The sequence below is a fragment of the Microtus ochrogaster genome, chromosome 10 (genome assembly GCF_000317375.1).
Source record: "Microtus ochrogaster isolate Prairie Vole_2 chromosome 10, MicOch1.0, whole genome shotgun sequence".
NCBI lineage: Eukaryota > Metazoa > Chordata > Mammalia > Rodentia > Cricetidae > Microtus > Microtus ochrogaster.
In genome coordinates, this window is record NC_022016.1 from 33,793,695 (window position 1) to 33,811,858 (window position 18,164).

Here is an 18,164-nt window from a genome sequence, read left to right on the forward strand (position 1 = left end):
TTTTTTTTTTTTTAAAGAGGTATGGGTGTGAAATATTTTTCTCAGTCTAGGACATGCTCATTTACACACAGACACACAGACACACAGACACACACACAGAGGCGTTTGCGCTAGCGCGCGCGCGCGCACACACACACACACACACACACACACACAAGTTAGATTAGAAGTCCCGCAGATGCTTATGAAGTCCCGCAGATGCTTATGAAGTCCTGGTAAAAGCAGAAGACAGTCTCTCCTATAGCGAAGCCTAGCCAGACAGATGCCAGATAGCTGCGGAGAGCAGCATAACCTCTGCTGCTGAGCTCGCAGCCTAGCCACCAACCACTGCCAGGGCACTCTTTCGCCTTGATGTCTGGCACGCTGGGCTGCATCTGCAGGCTGCAGAAAGCCAGGGCTCCAGTTCTCCCTCATAACGCTGCTTTCCCAACGAGCCGCAAACCCCGGTACGGAACAGCAACCTCCTCAACTATTCTGATTTAGACAAAATAAAATAAAATCAACCCAAAACTCCGGAGACACTTGGAAGAGGGTCTCCCCATCCTCAACCCCCGCGCCCCCGTCTCCTCTTTTTCCAATTTTTGCATCTTAATTTCTTTTCCTGGGTTAAATTAAATAAAAGGGATTATTAGTCCATCCTGACTTGGAGATTGGGAGAAGTGGATAGGGAGGGCAAGAGGTTGGTCCCAGGCTAGATCCACCTGCTGCTGAGAGGGCAACTACCTTATGGAAGCTGTTAAGACCAGCAGCGGCTCCGTAGAGTGTAGAAGAATTGCAAAGACCCTCAACTTCTCTATCTGTCTCTCTCTGTGTGTCTCTCTGTCTCTGTCTCTGTCTCTGTCTCTCTCTCTCAGTCATGTCACTAAAGAGTTAACCCCGGCCAGGCTCCAAATCCTCCCCACCAGGCACTCTACTCCCCCTCCTCTTTTTTTGCCCCCTCCCTTCCCTCGCACGTCGCTAAGAGGTCATCAAGCGCTCTGCCCAGTCGCATTCTCAAGCCTTACTCTTTCCCGCCCATCAAACCCGTGGCTGCTTACGAAGAGGTGTGCGCTCACCAAGGGGCGTGTTCCAGCTCCGGGAGACGCTGCGCGCCCCTGGGTTAGACCAGAGCTGCGCTAGCCATGGAGCGAAGCGGGTGCAAAGTTTGGCACCCCGCAAAGGGATGTCAGATAAGAGTGGGCGGACCGCCCGAGGGCTCTTCAGCCTTCCAATCTTAGGGTCGCTGGCTGCCTGGACCCCAGACGGTGTGCTACAATGGACGGGGTAGATTCAGCGGCCCAGGGCACTGCCCAAGCTCAGGATGGAGAGGAGCCGGCCGAGTCCCCAGAGCCGCCACCACCGCCTCCCGCTCCGCCGCCGGCTCCTCCGCCACCGGCTCCTCCACCACCGGCTCCTCCGCCGCCGGCTCCTCCGCCACCGGCTCCTCCACCACAGGCTCCTCCACCAGAACCAGAACCTGCTCTGGGACCCTGTCCAGAGCCGACTCCAGAACCAGACACAGAAACAGATGCAAAGTCAACCCCAGAGCCGGCCCCAAAGCCGGACCCAGGACCAGACTCAGAGCCGGAATCAAAGCCGGACCCAGAACTTGTCCCAGAGCCGGCCCAGGAGCCGGCCCCAGAATTTGCCCCAGAGCCGGCCTCAGAGCCGGTCCCAGAACCCGACCCGGGTCCAACATCAGCGTTGGCCCCCAAAACGACTAGAGAGCCTACCACAGATCTTGACATAGGGCTGGTCCTAGAGTCAGCCCCAAAACCTGCCAGGAAGAGGGCCCCAAAGTCGCGCCCTGAGCCAACTTCAGAGAGTCCAAGGATGAGTTTAGCACTACAACTGTTGCAATGTCAGATAGGCCCTGGAGAGAGTGGTCAAAAGTCATCTCCATCTCCATTGCCATCGCCCAGAACGCCACTAACTTGGTCCAAAGTAAAGGTAAGAAAAAGACCCCTTGGGGGAGGGGGTGGCAAGGTGAGGTCGGATGGCTATGGAGTTTGCGGGACTCCAGGCATCCCTTGGATCCTTTTGGCTGCCACTCACTGGCCAGAAAGATGGGAGAGCCTGGGGAAGCGAGAAGTGTCAAGGAAGCGGGAAGTGGTTGGGAGGCGGGAAGCAACATGTGGGAAAAAAGAGTAGGTTGCTTGGGGTTAGGAAAAGAGGAGAAAGCCAAAGTGGGAGTCAAAGCAGTTTTCCCCTTGGGAGGAAGTGACAATGCAGTGGACTTCTATATCTTTAAAAAGCCTTGAGAGGCGCCCTCAGGGAACGCAAGATACCTGAAGTATTTGGGGCTGGCTCAAGGTACTTAAGTGGATGAGCCTGAGGGGGGGGAGGGTGATGGGACACACCTCTGCCACACTCACTGCCGCAGAGGCCCAAGCTGCAGAGCCTCTGCCCGCTAGCCCCCCTCCCTGCTACTGAGGAAGAGGGGGTATATCAACTAAGATGCTGCTGAAGACACTCTGGGGAGGTCCCTGGTGCCTCTGTCCACTGCTGGGCACTGGTACTCCAGGCAGAGGCAAGAGGAAGGGCGGCGCCCACGCGCACTGCAGGGGAAGGGCAAGGTTCGCTGGGGGGGGGGGATGCGTGTGTTGAAGCCACCGTTCTGTCTGTCTGCAGGATTTCCCAGCAGGTAGGTGCAAACACAGCGATACAGTGACGCGAGGCGTCACAAGCAGGCAACTGTCATCCCGAGCCAGGACCAGTTGGAATAGTACTGCAGTCCTTGTTTAGAGACGTGAAAACATGAGTTGGGGTTTGTGAGCAGAGTGTGTGAACCGCAACTTTCATCTCTGCGCTCGACAGCAATTCCTTATGAAACACCGCATTTAACTAAGGGGCGCGGGGCGGGGGCGGGGAGATGAATGAAGGGTCCTCTGGCACTAATCCAAGTCAGAAGAGGGAGGAAGGTTTTCAATCTCTATCTCCCATCTACCTGGTTTTCTCTCTGCTCTGGTTCCCACCACGGAAAACCGTGAAAATCACAATAATGCGCGTGCTTCACCTTAGCACAAGCAAATAACACAACATGCCAACAACGGCAGCCTCTCCTGCCCCTTGGCAGGGCTAGGGACATGTCTTGGAAATCCTGCTGCTGTGGACTGCACACTTGTAGAATGCAGAATGCAGGGGTTTGGGGGTAGAACTGGCATCATGAAATAGCTTGCCAAATATCTGCAGTGATAAAGTCTGCAGTGAAAGTTTCAAAGAAGACAAAGGGGTGGCCGTTTATTTCAATAAATAAAATGAAATGATAGTGACTTGAACAATTCAAAATCAGGGATGGAGATTTCCCCTTCCGGAAGATTCCCACCTTGGGGAGGTCTCAAGAAAGGGGAGGGTGGGAAGCTAAACCCCTTGATTATCATACGCCTGAGGCTAGCCGGTGTCTCTTTTGGAAGGGTTTGCATTAAGCTGTTGAGTGGGAGATGAGCAAGAATCATCTGACCTGTGTCCATCTTAAGTGAAATTTGAGGAACCAGGCTGAATACCTACTGGCCTAGCCCCTTAATTACCTGGGTGGTCTGCAAAATCAGGAAGACAGATGGGGGAGGGGGTAGGACCCCTTTTCCAATCCCCAGTGAAAATCATTCTCTGAAAGCATATTCTACCAACTTGACTGGAAAATGCCTGCTGCCAGATATGAAGGATCAAGGCATGGGGGCTCAGGGCAGTCTCCTTTATATTGTAACAGTTCACATATACTGGCTGGGTGGCTCACTGGCCTGTAACCGTGTTCATAGGAGACAAAGACCCCAGGGGGCTGCCTTTGCCCTGGAAAGAGTCAAGCATTTGTTAACCTACATATTTGTACAACCGATCAGGAACCCTGACTGTCCATCAAGAAGAACCTGTAGATAAACTACTAAAGGCTCCTGGAGATCCCAAGGATGCAAAAGATCTAGGTAAATGCTCACATCATAAAGGAGTTCAGTTCTCCAATATCTTCCAAGTAGAACCGCAACTGCCCTCTGGTGCAGTTGGCAACACCCGATATTCAGTCACAGGGTCATTTTCTTCTGCATTATTTCAAGCAAGTAGCAGCTACAAACAGCTGCCTTGTATCTTAACCTTCCGTTCAAATAGGTTGCCTTATTACCTGGGGTAACTATTCTCAAATACTGCCTCCTTGAGGAAAGCTTGGGAAAATACACACATACACCCCCCACCCCCCCCCCCCCCCCCCCACAATAGCACACATCCACCCCCCACACCCAACCTGCGCCACACAACACACACACACATCCATCCACCCACCCATTCACCCCCCACACACAATGCCCCACAACACACACACCCATCCACACACACACCGACACACCCAACCTCCTCTCACCCCCCACACCCAACCCCCTCCCATTCTACACACACACTCATCCACCTCCCCACACCCAACACCCCAACAACACACAGACACCATCCCCCCACTCCCCCCACACCCAACACACACATATACAGCACACACAAACACATCCAAGCCCCCACAAAACACACACACCCATCCACCCCCCCACCCAACCCCCCACAACACACACACACACCCAACCCCCCACCCATCCACCTACCCACCTACACCCAATCCCCTCCCACACAACACACACACAACAGTGCACCCACTCACACCCTCACACCTAACCCCCCACAACACACACATCCACACATCCACCCACACTGAACCCCTCCTAAACACACACACCCATCCACCCACGCACACACAGCCATCCCCCACACACACAACACACACTCATCCCACATACACCCATCCTCCCACCCACCTCCACACACCCATGCAACAACCCACCCCCACACACCCAACCCAACACACACACACACATAACCAACCCCCCAACACACACCCATCCACCCACCCACAAACACCCAACCCCTCACGACACACACTCACCCCCCCACACCCAACCTATCCACAACACACACACACACCCATCTACCCCACACACCCAATCCCCCAACAATACACACACCTATCCACCCACCCCCACCCAACCAACTCCCTCCACACAACATACACACATCCACCCACACACACACCTAACCCCAACACACCTACACACCCCCAACACACAACACACACCCACTTACCCCACACACATACAATACACCCACAACACACAACCCATCCACCCCCACACACAACTCCCCACATAACACACCTACCCACCCACCCACCTACACACACACCCAACACCCCCTACAATCACATACCAACACATACACCATCCAACTCCCACACTCAACCCCTACACACAACACACACCCACTTACCTCCCCACACCCAACCAACCCACAACACACACACCCATCCACTCCCCATCCAACCCCCCACATAACACACACAGCCATCCATCAACCCACCCGCACAACCCAAACCCCCCATAACACACACTATCCACCCACCCCCACACACCCAAACTCCTCCCACACTACACAGAAACCAAACCCACCCCCACAACACACACACCCATCCCCACACACAACCCACACACAAACAATACACACACACTTTCCCCACACACAACCCCCCCAACACCCCGCCACACCCAAAACCCCCACAACACAAACATATCCACCCAGCCAAACCCAACCCACACACAGACAACACACACCCACTTACCCCACACATAACCCCCCAACACCCCCCACACCAAAAACCCCCACAACACACACCCAACCCACTCCCACACTACACACAAACGTCCACCCACCACACACACACCCATCAACACACCCACACAACCCAACCCCTACACACACAACACACACACACTTACCCCACACAAACCCAACCCACCCACAACACACACACACCCATCCACCCACCCACCCCTCGACACCCAACCTCCTCCGACAACAAACAAACCCATCTGCCCCCCCACACCAACCACCACACTACACACACACACCCCTCACAAACACACCCAACCCACCACAACACACAAACCTACCAACTTCCCACCCCCTCACACCCAACACCCTCCCAACACCCTCCCACACAACACACACACCCAGACCCCCACACCCAGACCCCACACCCAGCCCCTCACAACACACACACTCAACTCCCCCAACAGCACGAACAACCATCTACCCCCCCAAACGAACCTCCTCACAACACACACACAGATCCACCCACCTCCACAACCCGACCTCCCCACAACAAACACACCCATCAACCCCCCCACACACACACCCAATCCCCTCCCACAACACACACACACCCATCCACCCACCCACACCCAACACCCAGACACAACACACACCTACACACACCCAACACTCTCAAAACACACATGCACACACAACTCACCCACACCACACACACCCATGCACCAACGCCCACACACCCAACCCTCCCACACAACACACACACACATCGACACACCCATCGACACACCCACACACCCAACCCACACACAAAACACAAACCCACTCACCAAACACAACCCAACACACCCACAACACACACACATGCACCCACCACCTGACAGACAAGCCCCTCCCACAACACAATACCCATCCACATCCACACACACCCAACCCCCACACACAACACACACTCATCCGCTCACCCACACACCAACCCCCACGCACTACACACAAACCCTTCATACACAGACCCAACACCCCAAAACACACACACCTATCCACCCACCCACTCCCACACACCCAACCCCAACCAACACAATACACACACCCATCCAACCACACACCCAACCCCCCAAAACACACACATACACTCAACTCCCCCAGAACACACACACCCATCTACACCCATCCACACAACATACACACAACACACAACTGACACACAACATAAACACAATCATCCACCCACACACACCCAACCCTACAACAACATACACACACTGAAATCGCCCCACAGCACACACCCATCTACCCCACACACACCCAACACCCCCACAACACACACCAATCCACTCACCCATCCAGCCCCATACATACAACACACACACCCAACCTACCCACAACACACACACCCCACACACACCCAACCCTACCACAATACACACACACTTTCAACTCCCCCCACAGCAACACACCCATCTACACCCCACACACAATACCCCCACAACACACACACATCCACCCACCCATCTACCCCAATACACACAATATATACATCTAACCCACCCACAACACACACACCCATCTACCACCACCCCCACACCCAACCCTCCCACAACACACACACTTAATTCCCCACCAGCATACACACCCATCTACCCCTTCCACAGTCAACTCCCCAAAACACACCCATCCATCCACCTACCTCCCCACACCCATACCCCCATAACAGACAAACCCATCCAACCACCCATCTACAAACACCCACAACATACACACACACAACCCACTTACAACACACGCACTCATCTACCCACCCACCCACACCCATCCACCCACCGATCCACAGACACCCAACCCCCCCGACAGCACATACACCCATCCACCCACCCACCCCCACACACCCTACATCCTCCCACAACACACACAAACCCATCCATTCACCCACACACACCCAACTCTCCCCACAAGACACATCCATCTGCCCACCCACCCACACCAACCACCCAAATCAAACCCCCACACTACACACACACACACTCTTCACACACACCAGACCCCCCACAACAACACACACTTATCGACCCACCCAAGGCCCCCACACAACCAACCCTCCGACAACACACACACAATTAACTCCCCCCACAGCACACATACCCATCTACCCCACACACCCAACCCCCTACAATACACACACCTATCCACCCAGCTATCTCCCCACACCCAACCCTACCACAACACACACTCAACTCCTCCTCCAGCACACACACCCATCAACGCCTCTGTACTCAACCCCCCACAACATACACACCCATCCACCCACACATCTCCACACATCCAACCCTCCCAACAACATACACAACCATCCACCCACCCACACCCACAAAACACACACACACACAACACACACTCATCCCACATACACCCATCCTCATACCCACTTCCACACACCCATGCAACAACCCACCCCCAAACACCCAACCCAACACACACACACCCACATAACCAACCCCCCAACACACACACACACACCCACAAACACCCAACCCCCAACGACACACAAACTCACCCCCCACACCCAACCTATGCACAACACACACACACATCTACCCCCCCACCCTATCCCCCAGGAATACACACACCTATCCACCCACCCTCACCCAACCAACCCCATCCCACACAACACACATACCTATCCACCCACCTACACACACACCCAACCCCAACACACATCCACTTATCCCACACACACCCAACACACTCACAACACACAACCCATCCTCCCACCCCCCATACACACCCAACCCTCCCACAACAAACACACTTAACTCCCCACCAGCATACACACCCATCTACACCTTCCACACTCAACTCCCCACAACACACATCCATCCATCCACCTACCTCCCCACACCCATATCCCCATAACAGACACACGCCTCCACCCACCCATCTACCCACACACATAACACACACACACAACCCACTTAATACACACATTCATCTACCTACCCACCCACCCACACCCATCCACCCACTGATCCACAGACACCCAACCCCCCCGACAGCACATACACACATCTGCTCACCTACCCACACATACCCAACATCTTCCCACAACACACACAAACCCATCCATTCACCCACAAACACCCTACCCCCCCACAACACACATCCATCTGCCCACCCACACCAAACCCTCCACACTGCACACGCACACACACACTCTTCACACACACCCAATCCCTCACAACACCACACACTTATCGACTCCCCCACGTCCCCCCACACCCAACCCTCTGACAATACACACACACTTAACTCCCCCCACAGCACACATACCCATCTACCCCACACACCCAACCCGCTACAGTACACACACCCATCCACCCACCTACCTTCCCACACCCAACCCTACCACAACACACACTCAGCTCCCCCCACAGCACACACACCCATCTACCCACCCTCACACATCCAACCCCCCCACCACACACACATCTGCCCCCCCCACACACACACATCTGCCCCACACACACACATACCAACTTCCCCACGGCACACACACACACCTCACACACACCCTAACCCCCTACAACACACCCATTCACCCTCACAACCCAACTCTACCACAACACACACACTCAACTCCCCCCACAGCACACACACCCATCTACCCCCCACACATCCAACGCCCCCACAACACACACAACCATCCACCCACCCATCTACCCACATACATACAACACACAGACACCCCCAAACCACCCACAACACACACCCATCCACCTGCCCACCCACCCACACCCAACCCTCCCACAACACACACACACTCTCAACTCCCCCCACAGCAACACACCCATCTACACCCCACACACAATACCCCCACAACACACACACATCCACCCACCCATCTACCCCCATACAAACAATACACACACCTAAGCACCCACAACAAACACACCCATCCACCCACCCCTCCACACACCCAACCCTCCCACAACACACACTTAACTCCCCACCAGCATACACACCCATCTACCCCTTCCACACTCAACTTCCCACAACACACATCCATCCATCCACCTACCTCCCCACACCCATCCCCACATAACAGACACATGCATCTACCCACCCATCTACACACACAAACAACACACACACACCCAACACACACACCCATCCACCCACCCACCCCCACACACCCAACCTCCTCCCATAACACACACAAACCCATCCATCAACCCCCACACCCAACCCCCCCATAAGACACAATCCATCTGCCCATGCACCTACACCAAACCCCCCACACTGCATGCGCACACACACACTCTTCACACACACCCAACCCCCACCACACAAATCTATCCACCCACCCACACCCCACACACAACCAACCCTCAGACAACACACACACACTTAACTCCCCCACAGCACACATACCCATCTACCCCACACACCCAACCCACTACAATATATACACCCATCCACCGACCTATCTCCCCACACCCAACCCTACCACTACACACACACACTCAACTACCCCCATAGCACACACACCCATTGACCCCCTGTACTCCACCCCACCACAAAACACACACCCATCCACCCACCCATCTACCCCAACACACACAACACACACATAACATACACACAACTCACATACAACACACACACACCTATCCACCCCCCCACCCAACCCTCTCCCACAACACACACCCCCATCCAACCCTCCACAACACACACCCATCTGCCCTCCTACCCACACACACCCAACTGCCCCACAACACATACACCCATCAACCCACCCATCTATCCCCATACACACAACACACACAAAACACCCACAACACACATCCACCCACACACCCACACACACTGAACCCTACCACAACACATACACACTCAACACCCCTCACAGCATACAAACCCATCTATCATAACACCCACCCAAACCACCCATAACACACTTACCCATGCACACACCCACCTCCAAACACCCGGCCCCCCACAACACACACACCCATTCACCCACCCATCTACCCCCATAACACAACACACACACACCCAACCAACCCACGACACACACACATCCACCCACTTACCACCACAACCCAACCACCTCTCACAACACATACTCTTATCCACCTACCTACCCCCACAAACCCAACCCCGTCAACACACCACACACAAACATGCATCCACCCGCACACATACACCCAAGCCACACACACAACCACCCACCCACCCACACACCCCAATCCCCCACACAACACACACCCCACACCCCACACACACCCAGCCCACTCACAACACATACACACATCCACCCACCCACACCCACACACCCAAAGTCCTGCCACAATACACACACACCCATCTACCCAGCCTCACACACCCACCCCCCACAACACACACACCCATCTGCTCCCCCCACACACACCAACTTCCCCACGGCACACACAAACACACCTCACACACACTTATAACCCCCCACAACACAATCCACCCATTCATACAAACTCAACCCCTTCCAACACAACACACACTCACATCCATACACCCACACACCCAACCCCATCAAAACATAAACTCAACTCCCCCCACAGCACAGACACCCATCTACCCCCATACACACAAGAAACACACAACACATGCACAACCCACCTACAACACACACCCATTCACCCACACACCCACACAACCCAACCCTACCACAACACACACACACTCAACTCCCCCCACAGTACACACACCATCTACCCGCCCACACCCAACACCCCCACAACACACACACCCATCCACCCACGCACCTCCACAACCCATCCCTCCCACAACACGCACACCCATCAACCCACCCACCTCCACAACCCATCCCTCCCACAACACACACACTCATCCACCCACCCACCTCCACACACCCATACCTCCCACAACACACACACCCATCCACCCACCCATGTACACCCTTACACACAACACACAACCAACCAACCCACCCACAACACACAAACACACTTAACTCCCCACCAGCATACACACCCATCTATTCCTTACACTCAACTCCCCACAATATACACCCATCCATCCACCTACCTCCCCACACCCAAACCCCCATACACCCCCATACACACCCATCTATTCCTTACACTCAACTCCCCACAACACACACCCATCCACCCACCCACCAACCCCCATACAACCAACCCACCCACAACACAAACACAACCACCAACCAACCTACACACACCCAGCCGCCCATAGCACAGACCCATCCAACCACATATCTACCCACACACACAACACACACAATCTACTTGCAACACACACATCCACTTATCCACACACACCCATCCACTCACCCACCCACAAAACCCAACTCCCCCACAGCACACACACACATCTTCCCATCTACCAACACACACCCAACCCCCCACACACAACACACACGCACTCACCCCCCACACACATCCACCCACCCACCCACACACACACAATCTTCTCTCACAACACACACAAACCCATCCATCCACCCACACAACCCAACCCCCCACACAACACACACCCATCTGCCCACCCACCCACACCAAACCCCCCCACAAAACCCCCACACTACACACACACTCCTCACACACCCAAACCCGCACAACACACACACTTATCGACCTACCCACGCCCCACACAACCCAACCCTCCTACAACACACACACTCAGCTCCCCCCACAGCACACATACCCATCTACCCCACACACACACCCAACCGCCTACAATACACACACCCATCCACCTACCTACCTCCCCACACCCAACCCTACCACAATACACACACACACTCAGCTCCCCCCACAGCACAGACACCCATCTACCCCTCATAATCAACCCCCCCCACAACACACACACCCATCCACCCACCCATCTACCCCAACACACACATAACACCCACACAAACCACCTACAACACAAACACCCATCCACCCCCCACACCCAACCCTCTCCTACAACACACACACTCATCTGCCCACCTACCCATACACACCCAACTCCCCACAACACACACAACCATCCATCCACCCATCTACCCCTATACACATAACACACATAACACACCCAACACATCCACATCCACCCACACACCCACACACACCGAACCCTACCACAACACATACACACTCAACTCCCCCCACAGCACACACACCCATCTACCACAACACCCACCCAACCCACCCACAACACATACACCTATGTTCCCACCGACCTCCACACACCCAGCCACCCCACAACACACACACCGATCCACCCACTCACCAATACACACCCAAACACCTCCCACAACACACACATACACCCATCCACCCACTCACCTACACATACCCCCCACAACACACACACTTATCCACGAACTGACCCCCACAAATCCAAACCCCTCAACACAACACACACACACCCATCCACCCATCCACATAACCCAACCCACACACGCAACACACACAACCATACACACACCCACCAAACCCAACCCCCACACACAACACACACCCACACATCCCCCAAACACCCAGCCCACTCAGAACAAACACGCATCGACCCACCCACCCTACACACCCAACCTCCACCCACAATACACACATACCCATCTACCCACCTCCACACACGCACCAACCCTCCACTGCACAATACACACCTCACACCCACCCAACCCCCCACAACACACACTCATCTACCTACCCCCACACAGCCAACCACCTCCCACAACACACACACTTATCTACTCACTCACCCCCACAAACCCAACCCCCTCAACACAACACACACATCCATCCGCCCGCACACATACACACCACACACACACGCGACACACAAAACCATCTATCCACCCACACAAACCAACCCCCCCACAACACACACACGCATCCACCCACCCACCCCCACACACCCAACCTCTTTCCACAATACACACACACCCAACCTACACACACAGCACACACACCCATCTATCCACCTGCCCACACACACCAACCCCCACACTGCAAACACACAGACCCCTCACACACATGCAACCTTCCACAACACACACACATCTACCCACCGTCACACACCCAACCCCCTCCAACGCAACACACACAAACCTATCTACCCACCCACACACCCAACCCCACCAAAACACACACACTCAACACCCCCACTGCACAGACATCCATCTACATCCATACACACAACATACACACACAACCGACACACAACACAAACACACCCATACACACACGCACACACCCAACCCTACCACAACACAAACACACACTCAACTCCTCCCAAAGCACACACACCCAACACACCCACAACAAACATACCCATCCACCCACGCATCTACCCCCATACACATACACCCAACTAACCACAACACACACACCCACCCACCCACCCACGAGCCCACAACCAACCCTCTCACAACAAACACACACTCTCAACTCCCCCCACAGCAGACACACCCATCTACCCCCTCATACCCAACACTCCCTCAATACACACACACATCAACCCACACACTCATCCCCCCACAACACACACACCCATCCACCCACCCATCTACCACTATACACACAACACACACACAACCCACCCACAACACACACACACTTAACTCCCCCCACAGCACACATACCCATCTACCCCCCCCACCCAACCCCCTACAACACACACACCCATCCACCTACCTACCTCCCCACACCCAATCCTACCACAACACTCACACTCAACTCCCCCCACAGCACACACACACATCTACCCCCACAGTCAACCATCCCACAACACACATAACCATCCACCCACACACCTCCACACATCCAACCCTCCTCACAACACACACACCCATGCACCCACCCATCTATCCCAACACACACAAAACACAGATAACACACACACAACCGACCCACAACACATACCCATCTACCCACTCACCCCCCCACACCTAACCCTCTCCCACAACACACACCCATCTACCCACCTACCCACACATACCCAACCCCCCACAATAGACACACCCATCCACCCACCCATCTACCCCCATATACACAACACCCACAACACATACATCAACCTACACACCCACACACCGAACCCTACCACAACACATACAGACTCAAGTCCCCCCACAGCACATACACCCATCTATCGCAACACCCATCCAACCCACCTACAACACACACACCCATCCACCCACACACCCACACACATCCAACCCTACCCCAACACACACACACTTAACTCTCCCCACAGCACACACACCCATCTACCCCCCACACCCAACACCCCACAACAACATACCTATACACCCACCCACCTCCACACAAACAGCCCCCCCACAACACACCCATCCATCCATCCATCTACCCCCATACACACAACACACACACAACCAACCCACCCAAAACACACACACACTTAACTCCCCACAAGCACACACACCCATATACCCCTTCCACACTAAACTCCCCACAATCCACACACATCCACCCACCCACCACCTCACACCCAACCTTCTACCACAACACACACAAACCCATCCATCCACCCACACACACCCAACCGCCCACACACAACACACACCCATCTGCCCACCCACCCACCCACCCACACCAAACCTCAAACCACCCCCCACACTGCACACACACACTCCTCACACACACCCAATCCCCCACAAAACACATACTTATCAAACCACCCACGCCCCATATACACCCTCCCATCCGACACACACACACATGTAACTCCCCCCACAGCACACATACCCATCTACCCCCACATACACCCAGCCCCCTACAACACACACACCCATCCACTCACACACCCACACACACCCAACTTGACCACAACACATACATACTCAACTTCCCCCAAAGCATACACACCCATCTACCCCCTCACCCAACCCCCCACAACACACACACTCATCCACCCACACACCTCCACACATCCAACCCTCCCCACAACACACACAACCATCCACCCACCCATCTACCCAAATATACACAACACACACATAACATACACACAACCCACCTACTACACAAACACCCATCCACCCTCCCACACCCAACCCTCTCCCACAACACACACCCATCCACCCCTCCACAACACACACACCCATCTTCCCACCTATCCTCACAACCCAACCGCCCCACAACAGACACACCCATCCACCCACCAATCTACCCCCATACACACAACACACAAAACACACCCACAACAAACACATCCACCCACACACACCGAACCCTTCCACAACACATACACACTCAACTCCCCCCACAGCACACATACCCATCTACCACAACACCCACCCAACCCACCCACAACACACACACCCATGCACCCACCCACCTCCACACACCCAGCCACCCTACAACACACACACCCATCCACCCATTCATCTACCCCCATACACACAACACACACACCCAACCCACCCACAACATACACACCCATCCACCCACTCACCCTCACACACCCAACAACCTCCCACAGCACACACAGACACCCAATCACCCACTCACCCACACATACTCACCCCCTCAAAACACACACACACACCCACAAACCCAACCCCCTCAACACAACACTCACACACACACATCCATCCACCTGCACACATATACTTAAGGCACACATGCAACACACACAACCATCCACCCACCCACACAACCCAACCCCCCACACAACACACACCCACACATCCCACACACACCCAGACCACTCACAACACATACACGCATCCACCCATCCACTCCCACAGACCCAACCTCCTGCCACAATATACACACACCCATCTACCCACCCACACACACCCAACCCCCCTACAACACACACATCAATCTGCCCACACAAACACATACACACCAACCTCCCCACTGCACACACACCCCTCTCACACACACTCTGAAGCCCCGCACAATACACACACATCCACTCACCAGCACATACTCAACCCGCTCCAACAAAACACACACGCACACACGCACACACCCAACCCCACCAAAACACACACACACACACTCAACTCCCCCTACAGCACAAGACCCATCTACCCCCATACACACAACAAACACACAACACATACACAACCCACCTACAACACACACCCATCCACCCACACTTATCCAACCCTACCACAACACACACACACTCTCAACTCCCCCCACAGCACACACACCCATCTACACCCCCACACAATACCCCAACAACACACACACACATCCACCCACCCATCTACCCCCATACACACAATACATACACCTAACCCACCCACAAAACACACACCCATCTACCACCACCCCCACACCCAACCCTCCCACAACACACACACTTAATTCCCCACCAGCATACACACCCATCTACCCCTTCCACAGTCAACTCCCCAAAACACACCCATCCATCCACCTACCTCCCCACACCCATACCCCCATAACAGACAAACCCATCCAACCACCCATCTACAAACACCCACAACATACACACACACAACCCACTTACAACACACACACTGATCTATCCACCCACCCACCCACACCCATCCACCCACCGATCCACAGACAACCACCCCCCGACAGCACATACACACATCTGCCCACTAACCCACACAACCCAACTCCACCCACAACACACACCCACTCAAGCCACACACACAGCATACTGACAACACACACACCCATCCACCCACCCACTCCCATACACCCAACCTCCTCCCACAACACACACAAACCCATCCATCCACCCACACACACCCAACCCCCCACAACTCACATCCATATGCCCACCCACACCAAACCCCGACACTGCACACACACACAATCTTCAATCTTCACACACACCCAACCCCCCACAACACCACACACTTTTTGACCCACCCATGCCTCCCCACACCCACCCCTCTGACAATACACACACACTTAACTCCCCCCACAGCACACATACCCATCTACCCCACACACCCAACCCCCTACAACACACACACACATCCACCTACCTACCTCCCCACACCCAACCCTACCACAACACACACACACACATTCAACTCCCCCCACAGCACACACACCCATCGATCCCCCGTACTCAACCCCTCCACAACATACACACCCATCCACCCACACATCTCCACAATCCAACCTTCCCCACAACACACACACCCATCCACCCACCCATCTACCCCAACACACATAACATACACACAACCCACCTACAACACACACACCCATCCACCTCCCCCCCACACAACTCACACACACAACACACACTCATCCCACATACACCTATCCTCCCACCCACCTCCACACACCCATGCAACAAACCACCCACACACCCAACACACACATACCCACATAACCAACTCCCCCAACACATACACACCCATCCACCCACACACCCATTAACACCCATTCCCCCACAACACACAAACTCACCCCACACACACCCAACCTACCCACAACACACACCCCAATCTACTCCCCCTCCCAATCCCCCAACAATACACATACCTATCCACCCACCCACCCCCACCCAACCAACTCCCTCCACAC

General features: G+C 54.5%; 1 protein-coding gene across 2 annotated transcripts in view; it reads left to right on the top strand.

Moving 5' to 3' along the window:
* Window positions 1–1,091: 1,091 nt before the first annotated feature.
* Window positions 1,092–18,164, top strand: part of Dgkk (diacylglycerol kinase kappa) — a 134,015-nt gene continuing 116,942 nt past the window's right edge. For both annotated transcript variants that reach the window (XM_013348285.2, XM_026782330.1), the window contains exon 1: window positions 1,092–1,929. In XM_013348285.2, the coding sequence (XP_013203739.1) occupies window positions 1,255–1,929 (675 nt within the window). In that variant the 5' untranslated portion in view covers window positions 1,092–1,254. The remainder of the gene's footprint in view (window positions 1,930–18,164) is intronic.